We start from the raw sequence: 19,524 nt of genomic DNA, 5'->3' as shown, positions 1-19,524 counted from the left end.
CAGGGCTGGTTTTGCCACTGCAGTTTTACAGGGCATGTTAGCAGCTCCTTAGTGTTTTTTGATTTGGCCAACCTCCCTTACCTTTGCTTTGGGATTCTACCCACAGGTTATGACTGCAGCAATGTGAGACGAAGAACATAGTACAGTTTTGTACCTACCATAAATGTAGATGTTCGAGGATCCACATTGCTGCAGTCCAATTTACCCTCCCTCCTTCCCCTCTGTAGTTTAGGGTTGCTGTGTTGCTTTTGGGGGTGATTATTTTTTCTGTAATTTGTGGTTGGGTATTTTCTATGTTTGGCTATGGCCTTTCCTTTTTAGGCCTTCTGACATCTGGGGCAAGAAAGACTGAGGATATGGCGTCGGTCATGCGCTTTAGTACCACTGCGTACTTACGTCAGATCTGAGCGACTATGACCGACGCCAGCCTAACTCTTTGGTATTCGGGCCGACCGAGGACAGCGGACTACCCACAAGTTATGACTGCAGCAATGTGGATCCTCGACCATCTACATTTATGGTAGGTACAAAACTGTACTTTTGGTACATCATCAAACAGGGAGGAGCCAGATCCTACTCAATGGGCAATATCAACCTGACTCTTTCTGATAGCAGTACATATCCTGGGGGGGAACTCCAATGTCCTTGTAGACAGGTTGAGCAGATCTGATGTTCTTCGTGTTTCATTATTGCAGTCTTCACATTTGGGTTATCTGCCTGCAGGTAGCCCTCAACCGGCCCGAATACCAGAGTCTTCAGATTCCTACGTCGGATGCTGTCTCTTCCATGATGTCAGGTCGTCAGGGGTATAAAACATGCAGCCGACACCATTACATCAGTCTTTCTTGCCATGCGGTGCCCAAAGCAGAAGCAGTTCACAAGTGCCAGTCGGCCGACTCCTGAAATTTTCGTTTTCGAGTTTCAGATCCGAAGTCTTCAAAAAAAGATAAGTACCCCATTGGGGATCATTTTTCTTGCTCCAACAGATGACAGTAAAAGTTAACAATTGTCTTGCCTGTGGAAAGCAAATGCCTCATAGAGATTTTCATTTGTACTGCATCCCCTGTTTAAGCCCAGACCACGACGTCCCTCGCTGTCTGATGTTCTTCGTATTTCACTGTTGCAGTCATTACATTTGGGTAATCTGCTGGCAGGTTGCCTTCAGTCGGCCTGATTAACAATGTCTTGCGTCCTGTGTCAGTTGCTGTCCCTTCCTCCACTACATCAGGTTGTCAGGGGTATAAAACCTGCAGCCGACACCATTTTCATCAGTCTTTCTTGCCGCGTGGTGCCCAAAGCAGAAGCAGTTTGCAAATGCTGGTTGGCCGACTCCTGAAATTTTCGTTTTTGAGTTTCAGAACCGAAGTCTTCAACCTAAAGCTAATTACCCCATTGGGGAAACTTTTTCTTGCTCCTTACCGATGTCAGTAAAAGTTAACTGTATTACTTGTGGGAAGCAAATACCTCATAAGGATTTTCATTTGTACTGTATTCCTTGCCTAGGCCTTGACCACAACGTGCCTTGCTGTCAGTTTTATGCTAAATTTAATCAACACACTATTAAGCGTCGGTATATTTTTGCTTCAAAATATTTTGGCTCAAGATTTAACTATCCAGAAATGTCATCTGTTAGCAATCCGCCTACCAGAATACACAAAAAAACACACAGAAAAAGACAGACAGACCGTTGAGGTTCAAAACTGACAACGAAGCTTCTCCTAAGCCAGTCGCTGGTTCGCCAGTACTCAGTGAGGTGCTTTCTCAGCCCCTGATACCCGCTACTTTTGATTCGCAGGCCCCTACTGAGACCCATTCGGAGTCAGGTATGCAGCGAGATGCTTTAAGTATTGAAACCGTGGATGTCCCTACCTTAGATGGGTCCAGAGCCGCTGAGCAGGAGCTGGCTTCTGAGGGTGTTTTCAGGCCTAAAGATTTGTATAATAAACCAATGCCATCTTAAAAACCTAGGCCAAAATCAACTTCTATGTCTAAAAAAACGACGCTTGGGCCACATGCACAGGCCCCTATGCGTAAAAACAAATGATCAAAATGGCTGAGGATTTAATTACCTTGATTAGGGGTACCCATCCCCCTCCTGCTAAGAGGCCTAGACAAGGCACTGACTATGAATCTTCAGATCAGGTTTCTATTTCTTCTGATTCCTCTTCTGATCAGGAATTATCTATTCCCACTTATGAGGACTCTGATGCAGAAGATTCCATCCCTTCTGCTTCTCCTCCTGAGGATTTTTCTTTTGGAGAAACTTTGCATACCTTAAGGGAACACTTTCACTGAGAGAGTCAGGATTTCTCAGAATCTAAAAAGAGGCTTAGGGATTTCCTTCTTCCTCAGCATAGGCCTTTGGCTATATCTCCTGTTCTAGACATTGTTGACGGTGTTTTCTCAGAATCCAGCATGGCTCCTGATTCCCTACCTCCGGCTCCTAGTAAGCCAGACAGATATTACAGGGTTCCTGACTCCCACAAATTCCTCTTTAAAAACCCTACTGCTGACCCTGAAACCATTTCTCAGGGTCCCAAGGGCGTTAAGGCTTCTACTGCTTAAAATCCTACCCCTTATGATAGAGACTCCAGTGGGCTGGATAGATGGGGTAAGAAGGTTTACACTTCTGCAACCTTGGCAATCAGGGCTTTAAACTGTCAATTTTGTATGCTTAAATATCAGCAGCATGTCATGGGCTTACTTAAACAGAAAATGATGTTGATTTCTGACTGTGTGGAAAATAGAGTTGCAGGATTTATTGCATTCAGCTGAACAAGTTGAAAAGCATACTTTGCAATGTGGTTTTGATTCCTTGGAGGCCTCTTGCAGGGCAGCTTTAACTGAATCTGTAATAAGAAGGCATGCTTGGCTCAAGGAGCAAAATCTGCCTGATCATGTTAAAGCAAAATTGTTGGATGCTCCTTTACAACAGGGCAGTCTATTTGGTAATAAGGCAGAAGAAATTTTGAAAAAGCTGGAAGATAAAGCTAAGTCTATGCAAACTGTAAAAGATTTCCTACAAGTGCAGCCACCCTGGTTCAGTAGGCACTGGCCTACTAAGAATTGGTCCTTTCCAGTACCCACCAGAGCTGCTCAGGTCAAACCCAGACACTCCAAAGGCTCCAGGTTTCAGTCACAAAGAACTTATAGAACAAAACAATGAGGTGCCTCCACCTCCAAAGCTGGAAGTAACAAGGCACCTTCATACGGTAAACAGTCTCAATGACTTTCCTCTGCAATCACCAAGCACTTATCTTTTGGCTGCCCCTTTGGGGGGAAATTGGCACTTCATGCAAGAAATTGGCAAGTAATTTCCCAGGGCAAGTGGGTTTTAAATATAGTATCCCAGGGATACAAATTTCATTTCCACACGTTGCCAATCCCAAATGGATGACCAGATCTGCCTCCAAATCAGGGGGCAGAGGCCCAGAAACAAGTTATGTCCCTCATGAATATGGGGGCTATTCAACCAGTACCAGAAAAGGAAAAAGGGACAAGGTTTTTATTCAAGACTTTTCCTGGTACCCAGAAAAGACAAATCATGGCGTCCAATTCTGGACTTATCCATTCTAAATACATTTCTGGACATTCCAAACTTCAAGATGCTGACTCTCCAACAGTTACTACCTATGCTAGGCAAGGATGCTTGGTTGGTAACTCTAGACTTAAAAGAGGCTTACCTGCATATCCCAATCAGGGAATCTTGCAGAAGATACCTCGGCTTCAAAGCAGGCTATTTGCAATACCAGTTCTGTGCACTGCCCTTTGGCTTATCTAATGCGCCCATGGTCTTTACAAAGTGCCTGGCACCAGTAATTGCATTTTGCAGACAAAGAAATATTCAAATGTATCCATACCCGGACGATTGTCTAATTCAGGCAGAAAACAAGGACACTCTTCTAAAACATCTGGCGTTTGTGGAAAGGCTTCTAACTTGTCTAGGGTACACCATAAACAAAAATAAATCACAACTGGTACCCTCAAATAATTACATTCCTGGGTGCAAGCTTGAATACAACTGGCCAGATGACTTAACTTACGCCAGAAAAACAAATTCAATTACTGACGTACTTCAAACAATTGACCACAAAAACCCAGGTATCAGCAAGACAAATTCTGCAGGCCTTGGGGTTCATGGCTTTCTGCATTCTAATAATTACATATGCAAGACTGCATATGAGGAAACTTCAGTGGTACCTAAAACGCTTATGGAGTCAACATTGTCACAGCCTGGAAACAATGATTCCTATCATTCTGTGCCTGCAGCAAGAGTTCCTATGGTGGGCAGAGACCTGTCAGCAAAACAAGGGACCGTCATTCATTCCACCTCCGGCCACCCATACCCTGACTACAGACGCATCAGATTGTTTGGGGGGGGCGCATCTGGCAGGGAGATGCATTCAGGGCCAATGGAGCTCAAATCAAATGCACCTACATATCAACCAGAAAGAGAATGCTAGCTGTATAGAATGCTCTGACAGCCTTCAAGGACTATCTTCATCCAGGACAACTACTGATAAAGACAGACAACACCACAGTCATGTGGTACATAAACAAGCAGGGAGGTACCCATTCCTACCCCCTTTGCGGACTAGCCATGGCTTTGTGGAACACGGCCTTGACTTATCAAATACATCTACAAGCTCAATTCCTGCCAGGAAAGCAAAATACTCTGGCAGACGAATTAAGCAGAAACCTTATGGACCCACACGAATAAAAACTGGATCCGCAAATTTTCAGCATGTTGACACGCAAATGGGGGAGCCTAGACATAGATCTTTTTGCCTCACCCCAAAACTATCAGTTGGACAAATTCTGCACAAGAATTCAACACAAAAAAGCTTGGAAAGTGGACGCTCTATCCTTCAGCTGGAAAAACCTCGGTCTTTGCCTTTCCCCTCTGCCTCTGCTCTCCAAGGACTTACTAAAAGTCAGACAGGAAAAAACAAAAATGATTGATTGCTCCAGACTGGCCTCGCCAACACTGGTAGCTGCTCCTACGCAGTATGTCACACCTTCCTCCATGGCACCTGCCTCAGACTCCTTATCTACTGTCTCAGCAGAACTATCAGATTCTGCACACTCAGCTCCAAACTCTGAATCTTGCAGCATGGCTAATCGACTAATTTCACCAGTTACATCTCTCAGCAAACCTGTGATGGATGTGATTTTGGAGGCTAGAAGGCCTAGTACTTGAAAATCTTATGCTGATAAATGGAAAAGATTCTGTACCTGGCACCAGGCACAAGGAATAAGCACAGCAATGCCCAATATTCCTCAGATTCTGCAATATTTAACTGAGATGCTTCACAAGGGCCCATCTTTCTCTTCCATAAAAATCCATGCCTCTGCCATTTCAGCTCATTACAACACAGAGCCTCGCCTGTCTTTTCTCATCCCTTGCTAAAGCAGTATCTCAGAGGGGCCAAAAATTTAAGACCTCCCGGGAGAGCACCAATTCCTGCATGGGACCTCAATTTTGTGTTGGAAAAGCTCACCTTACCTTTTTTGAGCCAGCTGATACTGCAGACATAAAGTTTCTCTCTTGGACGTTAGCTTTTCTTTTAGCAGTCACTTCAGCTAGAAGGATTTCAGTACTACAGGCTCTCATGGCAGTGGAGCCTTTTATTATCTTTTACCCAGACAGGGTGGCGCTCAGGACCAATCCATCCTTTATGCCTAAAGTGGTATCTAGTGTGGCTCTTAATCAGACCATTCATCTGCCAACTTTTTCCCCAAATCCACAGAACAAGGGTGAGTGGATTCTGCATTCATTGGATGTACAAAGGCAACTGAGATTCTACTTAAACAGGACACAATGTCTAAGAAAATCTGAGCAATTACTAGTGGCATTTGCTGCAGGGGCAGAGGGAAAGGCTATTTCAAAGCAGACTTTCAAAATGGATAAGCCATTGTATTCGTTTCTGCTACTTGCACCATGGTAAACCTGTTCAAAAGGGGATCAGATCCCATTCCACCAGGGCTGCATCTACTTCTGCAGCCTTTCTCAGAGGGGTTCCTACCAGAGTCATTCTAGAAGCTGCTACCTGGAGCTCAGGTCATACGTTCACCAAACATTACCATTTACCTCTCTTCTCTAAATCCAGAGCAGGTTTTGCCACTGCTGTCCTGCAGGGCCTTATAGCTGCTCCTAATGCTGTATAATTATATCCTCCCCAACCATAGCTTTGGGATTCTACCCAAATGTAATGACCGCAACAATGAAACACGAAGAACATAGTACAGTTGTGTACACTTACCATAAATGTAGATGTTCGAGTGTATTCACTGTTGCAGTCCGGGTTACCCACCCGCCAGCCCCGGTTTTTTTTTTTTTTTTTTTTTTTACTATACATCTTCTTTCTTTTACTATGCTCAAAAGCCTTTTTGTTGTATTTCCTTTTATTTGGAGATGTATTTGTGCATTTATGTACATTTATATTTTGCTCCCCATTTGGGGGGCACCTGACATCTGGGGCAAGAAAAACTGATGAAAATGGCGTCGGCTGCATGTTTTATACCCCTGACGACCTGACGTCATGGAAGAAGGGACAGCAACTGACGCAGGACCCAAGACTTTGTTAATCAGGCCGACTGATGGCAACCTGCCAGCAGATTACCCAAATGTAATGACTGCAACAGCGAATACACTCGAACATCTACATTTATAGTAAGTAGACACAGCTGTACTTTCTGTGCCTTGTTCAAGCCCCAAACTATTCGTCGTGGGGCTATCCTTGCAGCAAATTATTTTCATACTCTGTCTCAGTACTCCGAAATGGCTTCGTTAAGCCATCTGACTACCAATCTTCCGAAAAAACGTAAGGATAAAGACAGACTGCTTAGGTCCAAAACTGCCGATGCCACTTCCGTTAAGCTAGTCGCCAGTCCGCTGGTACTCAGGTGCTTTCGCAGCCAATGATACCCACTACTTCAGATTCCCAGGCCTGTACTGAGACCCATTCAGAGTCCAGTATGCCACGAGATGCTTCTTGGTCTGTGGAACCTGCGGATATCTCTACCTTGGATAGGTCCGGAGCCGCTGTGCAGGCACCGGCTTCTGAGCATGTATTCAGGCCTACCAACTTGCATTTTAAACTGACGCCATATTCTTCATCCAGGCCTAAAACTCGCACCACGCCTAGAAAACCGATGTCCAAACCGTAGGCTCAGGCCCATATGCCTAAAAAACAAATATTTGGAATGCATGAAGACCTTATTACCTTAATTAAGGGAAGCCAGCCTTCCCCCTCTGAGACCTAGAACTGATTTTCCTTCTGATTCTTCTGATCAGGAATCTGATATTTCTGTTCCTTCTGATTACCAGGGTTTGGCCTTCTCTACCTATGATTATTCTGATGCACAGGATTCCATTCCCTCTGCTTCCCCTCCAGAAGATTTTTCTTTTGGTGAAACCTTGCACACCCTTAGGGAGCATTTCCTCTGGGAAAGCCAGGATTACTTTGACTCCAAATAGAGGCTTAGGGAATTCTTACTCCTTCCTCAACACAGACCTTTAGCTATCCCTCCTGTTCTGGACATTGTAGATGATGCTTTCTTGGAATCTAACCTTTCCCCATACTCTTGACCTCCAGCTCCCAGAAAACCTGACAGGTATTACAGAGTACCTGACTCTCTCAAGTTCCTCTTCAGGAATCCTACTGCGGATCCAGATACCATTTCCCAAGTGCCAAAAAGCATTAAGGCTACTGCTGCCAAAAATCCTACCCCTTCTGATAGAGATTCTAGAGCCTTAGACAGATGGGGTAAGAAAGTATACACTTCTGCTACTTTGACCATTAGTGCTTTAAATTGCCAGTTTCATATGTTGTAGTATCAGCAGCATATTATGGGACTACTTAAAAAGAAAATTATGTTGATTCCTGACTGTGCTGAACACAAAGAATTACAGGATTTAATGCATTCTGCAGAACAAGTTGGTAAACATACTTTACAATGTGGTTTTGACACTTCAGAAGCATCTTGCAGAGCTGCTGTCACTGGGTCTGTACTTAGAAGGCGTGCTTGGCTTAAGGAGCAAAACTTGCAAGATCATGTTAAAGCTAAGTTACTGGATGCTCCCTTAAACTAAGGCTGCCTTTTTGGCAACAAAGCAGAAGTCCTCAAAAAAGATGGAGGAAAAAGCTAAATCTATGCAAACTGTTAAAGATTTCCTACAAGTACAGCCTCCCAAATTTAGTAGGCATTGGCCTTCAAAGAATTGGTCCTTTCCAGTCTCTTCCAGGCCTTCTCACTCCAAACCCAGGAACAGCAGACCCACCTAGGTTACAGTCTCAGCCTGCACAGGCCTAAGCAGTGGGGGGCTCCCACTTCCAAAGCAGGGAGTAGTAAGCCACCCCCCCCCTGTGGAAAAGTGGCACAATGACTTAACCTTAACCCTTCCAAGCCCTACTCAACTGCCTGCTCCCTTAGGAGGAAAGCTCGCCCTGCATGCAAAAAAACTGGGAACTCATTACCCAGGACAAATGGGTTTTGAACATAGTTACAGATTCCACTTTCAGACACTACCAACCCCAAATGGTTGGCCAGACATACCCCCAAATCAGTGGGTGGAGGTCCAACAGCAGGTTCTCTCTCTTCTAAGTATCAGGGCTATTCAACCTGTCCCAGCAGAAGAAAGGGGATAAGGTTTTTATTCAAGACTTTTCCTGGTACCCAGAAAAGACGGCTCCTGGTGTCCTATCCCTGACCTCTGTATTCTAAACACCTTTCTGGTAATCCCAAAATTCAAAATGCTAACACTTCAACAGCTTCTTCCTATGCTAGGCAAAGATGCCTGGCTGGCACCCTTAGACTTAAAGGAAGCTTACCTGCACATTCCAATAGGGGAATCTTGCAGGAATTACCTACGCTTCAGGGCAGACTCTCTGCACTTCCCTTTGGCTTATCTACTGCACCCAGGGTATTCCCAAAGTGTCTAGCTGCAGCCCATTGCATTTTGCAGGCAGAGAAATATTCAAATATACCCATACTTAGACGATTGTCTGATTCAGGCTTACAACATCTGGTATTCGTAAAGAAACTTCTAACCTCACTGGGGTACGCCATAAACGAAAAGAAATCTCACCTAGTACCTTGCCAACAGATTGTATTCCTGGGAGCAAGCTTGAACACAACTTCCCAGATGGTTTTCCTCACTCAGGTGAAACAAGTTTATTTGACAATCTACTTCAGACTATTGACCACAAAACCCCAGCTATCTGCAAGGAAAATTCTGCCAGCCCTCGGATTCATGGCCTCTTGCATTCTACTACTTCCAAATGCAAGACTACATATGAGGAAAGTACAAAGGTATCTAAAAAGCCTATGGTGTCAGCATTCTCAAGACCTGGAATCAATGATTACTATCATTCCTTGTATAAAGACAGAGTTCCTTTGGTGGGCAGAGGCCTGCTACCACAACAAGGAGCTCCCTTTCACTCTACCCCATGCCGCCCAAACCCTAACATCAGACGCATCAGACTATGCATGGGGTGCTCACTTGGCAGGGCAGTGCATTCAGGTCAAACGGAACCCGAGACAGATGCACCTGCATATCAGTCAAAAAGAAATGTTAGCTGTACAGAATTCCCTGACAGCCTTCTAAGACCGCATTCTTCCAGGACAGCTATTGGTAAAGAAAGACAACACCGCAGTTATATGGTACATAAACAAGCAGGGGGGGAACCCACTCGTATCATCTCTGCAGACTAGCCATGGCTCTGTGGAACACAGCCTTGAGCTACCAAGTGCACCTACAAGCTCAGTTCCTGCCAGGCAAGCTAAATTCACTGGCAGACGACTTAAGCAGAAATCTCATGGACTCACACGAATGGAAACTAGAACCAAAAATATTCAACCTCTTGAGGAAGAAATGGGGGACTCCAGCGGTATACCTGTTTGCCTCACCTCAGAACTACCAATTGGACAAATTCTGCACAAGGACTCCCCAAAGTCAAGCTTGGAAAGTGGATGCCCTGTCTTTTTCTTGGAAAGCCTCTCTGTTTATGCCTTTCCCCCTCTGCCTCTCCTCTTGAAGGTTCTGCTAAAGATCAAACAGGGCAAGCCAGTGACAATACTGATTGCACCAGACTGGCCACGCTAGCACTGGTACCCCCTCTTTCACAGTATGACACTGCTGGAACCATGGCACTTGCCTCAGACCCCTTCCCTGCTGTCCCAGCAGGTGGGACAGATTCTGCACCCTCAGCTTCAAACCCTGAACCTTACAGCCTGGCTAATTCCTTGAGCTCCCCTATAGCATGCCTCAGTAAGCAGGTGCTAGATGTCATTCTGGAGGCATGGAGGCCTAGTACTAGAAAATCCTATGCTGAAAAGTGGAAAAGATACTGTTCCTGGAGCTAGACTCGGGCTGGGCACAACGGTGCCCAGCTTACTCCATATTCTTCAGGACTTAACAGAAATGCTCCACAAGGGCCTATCCTTCTCGTCAATTAAAATTCATGCCTCTGCCATTTCAGCACATTATAATACTGAGCCACCCATCTTCTCTCACCCCCTGCTAAAACAATTCCTTAGAGGGGCCAAAATGTAAGACTCCCCAGGAGCGCCCCCACTCCAGCCTGGGACCTTAACTTTGTATTGGAAAAGCTCACTCTGCCCCCCCCCCCCCTTTGAGCCAGCTGCAACAGCAGAGTTGAAATTCCTTTCTTCGAAAACAGCCTTCCTTCTAACCATCACTTCAGCAAGAAGAGTGTCTGAATTACAGGCCGTGTTGGCAGTGGAACCCTTTATTATCTTCCATGCAGACAGAGTTTCCCTCAGGACCAATCCTTCCTTTATGCCCAAGGTGGTGTCTAATGAGGCCCTAAATCAGTCCATTCATTTGCCTACTTTTTTCCCTAATCCACAAAACAAAGGAGAATGAATACTGCACTGTCTGGACGTGCACGTACAACTTAGATTTTATTTGGACAGGACTAAGCCTCTCTGAAAATCTGAAAAGCTGCTAGTTGGCTTTGCTGCAGGGGCAGAAGGGAAGGCGGTTTCAAACAAACCATTTCCAAATGGATAGCCCATTGCATTCATTTCTGCTACAATCACCATGGAAAACCTACCCCACAGGGGATAAGATCACATTCCACCAGGGCTGCAACTACCTCTGCAGCCTTTCTCAGAGGAGTCCCTACCAGGGACATCCTAGAAGCTGCTACCTGGAGCTCTGTGCATTCTCCAAGCATTACCACATGCCTATTTTTTATAAATCCAGAGCCAGTTTTGCCACTGCAGTCTTGCAGGGCTTAATAGCTGGCCCTGATGCTCTCTGACTTCCTCCTCCCTTCCTTAGGTTTGGGAATCAACCCAAATGTGATGATTGCAACAGTGAAACAAGAAGAACATAGTACAGTTGTGTACACTTACCATAAATATAGATGCTCGAGTGTATTCACTGTTGCAGTCCTGGTTACCCTCCCTCCAACCCCCTGACTTCTCTTGGCTTTACCTTTCCTTCTTGTTTGGTATATTGAAGTTTACTGGTGTATTTTCTTTTTGATGGAGGTGTACCATAACATATAATTACTTCCCATTGTGGGGGGCACCTGACATCTGGGGCAAGAAAAACTGATGTAATGGCGTCTGCTGCATGTTTTATACCCCTGATGACCTGATGTCATGGAAGAAGAGACGACATCCGACAGGAATTCGAAGAGTCTGGTATTTAAGCCGGCTGAGGGCTACCTGCAGGCAGGTAACCCAAATTTGATGGCTGCAACAGTGAATACACTCGAACATCTATATTTATGGTAGGTGTACACATCTGTACTTCCTACTCCCTCAGTCTATTAGTAATGGAGCTTATTTTCAGCCGCTGGGCCCAACCTTGGTTTGACCTCTTCACAACTCCCCACAACACTAAATGCAGCAAGTTCTTTGCTGTAATTCCTCAATATTGGGAAGTCACCTAGGGACACTTAGGAACACCCTTGGCTCCTTGGGACTCCTTTCTTCTTTTCGTCTGGCAGTCCTGATTACAAAGTTTCTACAGAAAGGATTTGGGATGAAGGTTACAGTCATCCTCATAGCCCCTTATTGGCCTTGACGAGTATGGTTTCCTTTCCTCTGGACTTGTCTAGTCCACCCTTGCTGTGTGCTGACCGTGGACCCAGATCTTCTTTTACACCCATCTGGGTCGCCTCACCCGAACATTCAGTCCCTCAGCGTGGCATGGTTTCTCCAATTCTAATGACATTTCGATAGTCCAGATTTTTATCTTTAGTTCACATTTTGTCCTCTCTGCAAGAAACCCTGTACTAGGAGAATTTGCAAGAGCAAATGGAAAAGGTTTTCAGCTTGGACAGTTGAAAATAATTTTGACCCTTTCACGTCTCAGCTTCCAGCACATGTTCTTTGTGTTTCACTGTTGCAGTCATTACATTTGGGTAATCTGGCAGGCTGCACTCAGTCGGCCTGATTAACAGAGTCTTGGGTCTTGCGTCAGTTGCTGTCCCTTCTTCCATGACATCAGGTCATCAGGGGTATAAAACATTCAGCCGACGCCATTACATCAGTCTTTCTTGCCGTGTGGTGCCCTAATCTGAAGCAGTTCGCAAGTGCCGGTCGGCCGACTCCTGAAATTTTCATTTTCGAGTTTCAGAACCGAAGTCTTCAACTAAAAGCTAAGTACCTCGTTGGGGAAACTTTTTCTTGCTCCTTACCAGTGTCAGTAAAGTTAATAATTGTATTACTTGTGGAAAGCAAATACCTCATAAAGATTTTCACTTGTACTGTATTCCTTGCCTAGGCCCTGACCACGACGTACCTCGCTGTCGGTTTTCTGCTTTATCTAATCAGCGCACCATCTGTCGTCAGTACATTTTTGCCTCTAAATCTTTCTGTTCTTGGTTTAATTATCCAGAAATGATGTTGGTTAGCCATCCGACTACCGGGATTCCCAAAAAACGCAAAGATAGACAGAGACAGGCTGTCGAGGTCCAAAACTGCCGACAACGCTTCTCCTAAGCCAGTCGCCAGTTCGCCGGTACTCAGTGAGGCGCTTTCGCAGCCCCTGATACCCACTACTTCTGACTCGCAGGCCTCTACTGAGACCCATTTGGAGTCCGATATGCCACGAGATACTTCACCTATGGAACCTGCGGATGTCTCTACCTTGGATGGGTCTGGAGCTGCTGTGCAGGCACCGGCTTCTGAGGGTGTATTCAGGCCTACAGACTTGCATATTAAATCGACTCCACCTTCAATACTAAGGCCTAAACCTCGATCTGTGTCTAAAAAATCGACACCCAGGCCACATGTTCAAGCCCCTATGCCTAAAAAACAAATGATCAAAATGGCTAAAGATCTAATCACTCTAATCAGGGGTAGTTAGCCTAGGGCTGAGCTTGACTATGAATCTTCTGATCAGGATTCTGTTTCTTCTGACTCTTCTAATGATCTGGATTTGTCCATACGTACTTATGAGGATTCTGATGCAGAGGATTCCATTCCCTCTGCTTCCCCCCCCTGAGGATTTTTCTTTTGGGGAAACTTTACATACCTTAAGGGAGCATTTCCACTGGGAAAGTCAGGAATTTTCTGATTCAAAAAAGAGACTTGGGGATTTTCTTCTTCTACCTCAGCATAGGCCTTTGGCTATACCTCCTGTACTAGACATTGCTGATGTGTTTTCGGAATCCAGTATGGCCCCTGATTTCCTGCCTCACGCTCCTAGTAAACCTGACAGATATTACAGGGTTCCTGAGTCCCACAAGTTCCTTTTCAAAAATCCTGTTGTAGATCCTGAAACAATTTCTCAGGGGCCTAAGGGCATTAAGGCTTCTACTGCTAGAAATCCTACCCCTTCTGATAGAGACTGCAGGGCGCTGGATAGATGGGGTAAAAAGGTTTATACTTCTGCAACCTTGGCAATCAGGGCTTTAAACTGCCAATTTCATAAGATAAAATATCAACAGCATATTTTTGGATTGCTTAAACAGAAAATTATGTTGATTTCTGACTGTGTGGAAAATAAAGATTTACAGGATTTATTGCATTCTGCTGAACAAGTTGGAAAATATACTTTGCAGTGTGGTTTTGATTCTTTAGAGGCCTCTTGCTGTGCTGCTGTTACTGGGTGTGTGCTTAGAAGGCATGCTTGGCTTAAGGAGCAATCTCTGCCTGATCATGTTAAGGCGAAATTGTTGGATGCTCCTTTAAATCAGGACCGCCTGTTTGGCAATAAGGCAGAAGAAGTTTTAAAAAAGATGGAAGGTAAAGCTAAATCTATGCAAACTGTAAAAGATTTCTTACAAGTACAATTCAAGATGCTGACACTTCACCAGTTACTTCCTATGCTAGGCAAAGATGCCTGGTTGGCAACTCTAGATTTTAAAGACGCTTACCTGCACATCCCAATCAGGGAATCTTGCAGAAGATACCTATGCTTCAAAGCAGGCTACTTGCATTATCAGTTCTCTGCACTACCCTTTGGCTTGTCTACTGCGCCCAGGGTATTCACAAAGTGCCTGGCTCCAGTAATTGCATTTTGCAGGCAAAGAAATATTCAAATATATCCATACTTAGACGATTGTCTAATTCAGGCAGAAAACCAGGGCATTCTTCTAAGTCATCTGGCGTTTATAAAAAGGTTCTAACTTGTCTGGGGTACACCATAAACGAAAAGAAATCACAACTGGTACCCTCTCAACATATTACATTCCTGGGATGCCCAGATGGCTTTCCTCACGCCAGAGAAGCAAATTCATTTGGTAACTTACTTCAAACAAGTGGCCACAAAAACCCTGCTATCTGCAGGAGAAATACTGCAAGCCTTGGGGTTCATGGCCTCCTGCATTCTTCTAATTCCATATGCAAGACTGCATATGAGGAAACTACAGTGGTACTTAAAAAGTCTATGGAGTCAACATTGTCACAGCCTGGAAACAATGATTCCTATCATACCTTGCCTATGCCTGGAGTTCTTATGGTGAGCAGAGGCCTGCTACCTAAAAAGGGACTGCCATTCACACTACCCCCTGCCGCCCAAACCCTAACTACAGATGCATCAGACTGTGCATGGGGGGCTCACTTGGCAGGGAAGTGCATTCAGGGCAAATGGAATCCAAATCAAATGCACCTACATATCAATCATAAATAAATGTTAGTTGTACAGAATGCTCTGACAGCCTTCAAGGACTATATTCTTCCAGGACAACTAATGGTAAAGACGGACAACACTACGGTTATGTTGTACATAAACAAGCAGAGGGGTACACGTTCCTACTCCCTCTGCAGACTAGCCATGGCATTGTGGAACACGGCCTTGAGCTACCAAGTGCACCTACAAGCTCAATTCCTGCCTGGAAAATTGATTACACTGGCAGATGGACTAAGCAGAAATCTCATGGACCCACACGAGTGGAAACTGGAACCACGGATTTTCAACATGTTGACACGAAAATGGGGGAGCCCAGACATAGATATTTTTTCCTCACCCCAGAACTATCAGTAGCCTGGAAAGTGGATGCTCTATCATTCAGATGGAAAAACCTTTGTCTATGAGGCCCCCGCATCTGCTCTCCAAAGTTCTAATAAAAGTCAAGCAGGACAAACCAAAAATTATTCTGATTGCTCCAGACTGGCCTCACCAACACTGGTGTACCCACTCCTGTGCAATGTGTCACACCTTCCACTGTGGCACCTGCCTCAGACACCTTACTTACTGTCTCAGCAGGACAACCAAATTCTACACACTTGGCTTCAAACTTTGAATCTTGCAGCGTGGCTAATCACCAAAGTTCACCCATAACATCCCTCAGCAAACCTGTGATGGATGTCATTTTGGAGGCGAGAAGGCCTAGTACTGGAAAATCTTATGCTGACAAATGGAAAAGATTCTGTGCATGGAATCAATCACTAGGAATAAGGACAGCTGTGCCCAATATTCCTCGGATTGCTCCACAAGGGCCTGTGCTTTTCTTCCATAAAATCCATGCCTTGGCCATTTCAGCTCATTACAACACAGAACTTCCCCTCTTCTCTCATCCTCTGCTAATGCAGTATGTCAGAGGGGCCAAAAACTTAAGACCACCCAGGAGAGCTCTGACCCCTGCCTCGGACCTAAATTTTGTATTGGAAAAACTCTCTCCCTCCTTTCGAGCCAGTTGCTACTGCAGACTTAAAATTTCTATCCTGGAAAACAGCTTTCCTTTTAGCAGTTACTTCAGCTAGAAGGATTTCTGAATTACAGGCACTTATGGCAATGGAGCCTTTCATTATTTTTCATGCGGACAGGATGTCTCTCAGGACCAGTGCATCCTTGATGCCTAAGGTGGTATCCAGTGTGGCTCTTCATTAGACCATTCATTTGCCAACCTTCTTTCCCAATCCACAGAACAAGGGGGAGCGGATTCTGCTATTCATTGGATGTACACAGACAACTTAGGTTTTACTTAAACAGGACAAAATTCCTAAGAAAATTTGAACAACTCCTGGTGTCATCTGCTGCAGGGGCAGAGGGAAAGGCTATTTCAAAGCAGACTGTTTCCAAATGAATAAGCCATTGTATTCGTTTCTGCTATATGCACCATGGTAAAACTATCTCCCAGGGGAACAGATCTCATTCCACCAAGGCTGCATTTACTTCTACAGCTTTTCTCAGAGGTGTTCCTACCAGAGACATCAGTTCATACGTTCACCAAACATTACCATTTACCTTTCTTCTCTAAATCAAGAGCTGGCTTTGCCACTGCTGTCCTGCAGGGCCTAATAGCTGGTCCTAATGCTGTATAAATCCATCCTCCCAACCATAGCTTTGGGAATCTACCCAAATGTAATGACTGCAACAGTGAAACACGAAGAACATAGTACAGTTGCGTACACTTAACATAAATATAGATGTTCGAGTGTATTCACTGTTGCAGTCTTGGTTACCTTCCCTCCAGCACAGTTTTTTTTTTTTCTCTTACTATACCTCTACTTTCTTTTACTATGCTTAAAAGCCTTTTTGGTGTATTTGCTTTTGTTTGAAGGTATATTTTTTGTTTTTTATTTTATATATATATATATATATATATATATATATATATATAGCTCCCCATTTGGGGGGCACCTGACGACATGGAAGAAGGGACAGCAACTGATGCAGGACCCAAAACTTTGTTAATCAGGCCAACCTGCCAGCAGATTACCCAAATGTAGTGACTGCAGCAGTGAATACACTCGAACATCTACATTTATGGTAAGTGTACACAACTGTACTTTACATTTATTGGATGTCCACAGACCGTTGTGCATTTGTCTACATAAAACAAAGTAAATAAGTAAGACAGATCAATTATTTGTGCCCTTTGCAGATTCTAAATTGGGAAAATCATTTGCAAAGGTAACTTTAGCCTTGTGGCTAACGGTTTTAATTTCATTTATCTGCAACAGATTTGAGTTTATCCTTACCCAAACCTGTAAGACCTCATTCAGCTAGATCCATGGCAACTTCTTCAATGTTTCTGTCTAGGGCATTCATGGATGACATATGTGCAGCTGCAACTTGGGCCAATCCTCATACCTTTATTACTCATTACAAACTAGATCTAGTCTTGAGGGGAAGAGCTGCTTTTGGCTCAGCTGTGCTCAGGAATATCCTTAGAGTCCACTCAGAAATTAGGTAGCTGGGGACTCTGTCCCAGCAGTTGAGAACAGAATGAAAATTGACATCAGATAAAGTAGTTGTTTACTTACCATAATACTTCATCTGTGTTGTCCATTTTAATTCTTCCTTAACTCTCCACCCATCAGCCCTCAACCTTTTTCACAATTGATTTATGGAAGAACAAGAGTTTATAAGGACAAAACTATCCTCCATATTGAGCTCCAGATATAACTTCTTTTAAGAATGTTATAGTAGTAGTACTTGCTTCATGTCAAACAAACAAGATTTGAGGTATGTCAGGGGTTGGTGCATTATGGGTAAGGTAGGAGCTCGAGAATGGATTGATGGCCACTAGCTAAAGTAATGGCTGAGTCTTATCTCAGGATCAGATCCGAACCCAAACGTTGAGGAAGAATTAAAATGGACAGCACAGGTGGAACTTTTTGGTGAGTATATAACTTTTCTTTGCTGCATCTGCCTGAGTACTTTCATTGCTTCAGGGCCTGAACTGGTTCCTGTAGACTGTCACTACTCTGAAACTTCCATCTGGGAAAATCTCTTAAGCGACCTTCTCCTCAAAGATCTGTTGCACAAGTACCTTGCACAGCTGCTCAGACTTTAATGTGACCAGTGCATAGTTGCTGATTTGGCCTGTGCTTGCCAAAAGAACCTGCTGCATCTGTTGTGATTTAAAAGGAAGCCCACATGCAAATTGTTGTTACAAGCAAGTGTGTTGCAGCATTAACCTGACTTGGGGATTGTGACTTATTGTACATGGTGGTCTTGATTATCTAACTCACTAAAACAAGAATGCAGGTTTTGAAATCTGTGTGTAAACACTTATTTTTGTTCAGCTCTTCCAGAGGCCCAATGCTCTGACAGTACAGCAGTTGACTACGGCTCAGCAACAACAGCAGCAGTATGCACTAGCAGCAGCAGCTCAGCAGCAGCATATAGGTAAGACTCCACTATGTGATTATTGTGTAAAGGCCATTTGCTATTGCACGTTTAATTAGAAGTTTTTATTTGTTGAATTAGTATTGAGATCAGTGTAGCTGTTAATGATTCCCCATTTCACTACTTTATTCTTTAAAACTGGTGGATGCTGTTGTAAATGCTTTTAATGGCTACAAGAACAAAGATTGTGCTTGGCATGTATTTGTACTTGTAATTACCTGGTATGCAACCATTGACTCCTGTGTGGTTTGGTATATAACATAGCATTGCACAGATAAGAATTAATAACATTAAAATACTACAAGCATATGAAACATATGTAGAAACACATTTTCCACTGGTTTTCAACAATTAAGTTTCTCTTAGTTTCTTCCTTGCATGTAGTTTTAGTCCTCATTACTTTATTTGACTTTATCTCATGCTGATTCTTAAGCTTGCAGCAGTGGTATATATTTTTATTTTAATTGGGCCTTTTTTCAGTGTGGTTAGTGAGTTTTTTTGTTTTTCCTTCTCTTCTAAGAATGCTCTGTAACACATCAGTCTCAGTAATGTATTCCTTTTTCTCTGCACATCATATGCTGATGTCCTTCTATTCTGCTGTTGCAGTATTCTTTACATGAGGGAGATTACCTGCCAAGCGACCCAAATTTGGGCACTATACAAAAGTCTTTAGTGCCTAGGGTGTGTGGTATGTTGCACGCAGGCTGCTATCGGATGTAGGCTATAAAAGCAACATACGCACTCAACATCCTCATAACTTTGTCTCCATACAGAACGCGTTTTCTGTATGTACGATGTGCTTGCCGAAGAATTTACAGTCTCTGCGTCTCAGATAAGTGCCCCGTTGGGAAATCCTTTTCTACCTTTTGATTGTATTTAGGGTTTAATGTCATCCAAGAAGGGTAAATGGCAATATGGATGCCAGATTCCACATAAGGACAACCACCAACAGTGCCTTT

The 19,524-nt window shown here is 44.0% G+C and overlaps 1 protein-coding gene across 7 annotated transcripts in view; it reads left to right on the top strand.

The window, feature by feature from the left end:
- Positions 1-19,524, top strand: part of PUM2 (pumilio RNA binding family member 2) — a 4,949,642-nt gene that overhangs the window by 1,369,898 nt on the left and 3,560,220 nt on the right. For all 7 annotated transcript variants that reach the window (XM_044067594.1, XM_044067585.1, XM_044067551.1 and 4 more), the window contains exon 8: positions 18,463-18,565. In XM_044067594.1, the coding sequence (XP_043923529.1) occupies positions 18,463-18,565 (103 nt within the window). The remainder of the gene's footprint in view (positions 1-18,462; positions 18,566-19,524) is intronic.

The sequence above is a fragment of the Protopterus annectens genome, chromosome 1.part0 (assembly GCF_019279795.1).
Source record: "Protopterus annectens isolate FY-2018-M chromosome 1.part0, PAN1.0, whole genome shotgun sequence".
Taxonomy (NCBI): Eukaryota; Metazoa; Chordata; order Ceratodontiformes; family Protopteridae; genus Protopterus; species Protopterus annectens.
The sequence above is the reverse complement of the archived record's forward strand: the minus strand, read 5'-3'. Positions and strand labels throughout refer to the sequence as shown.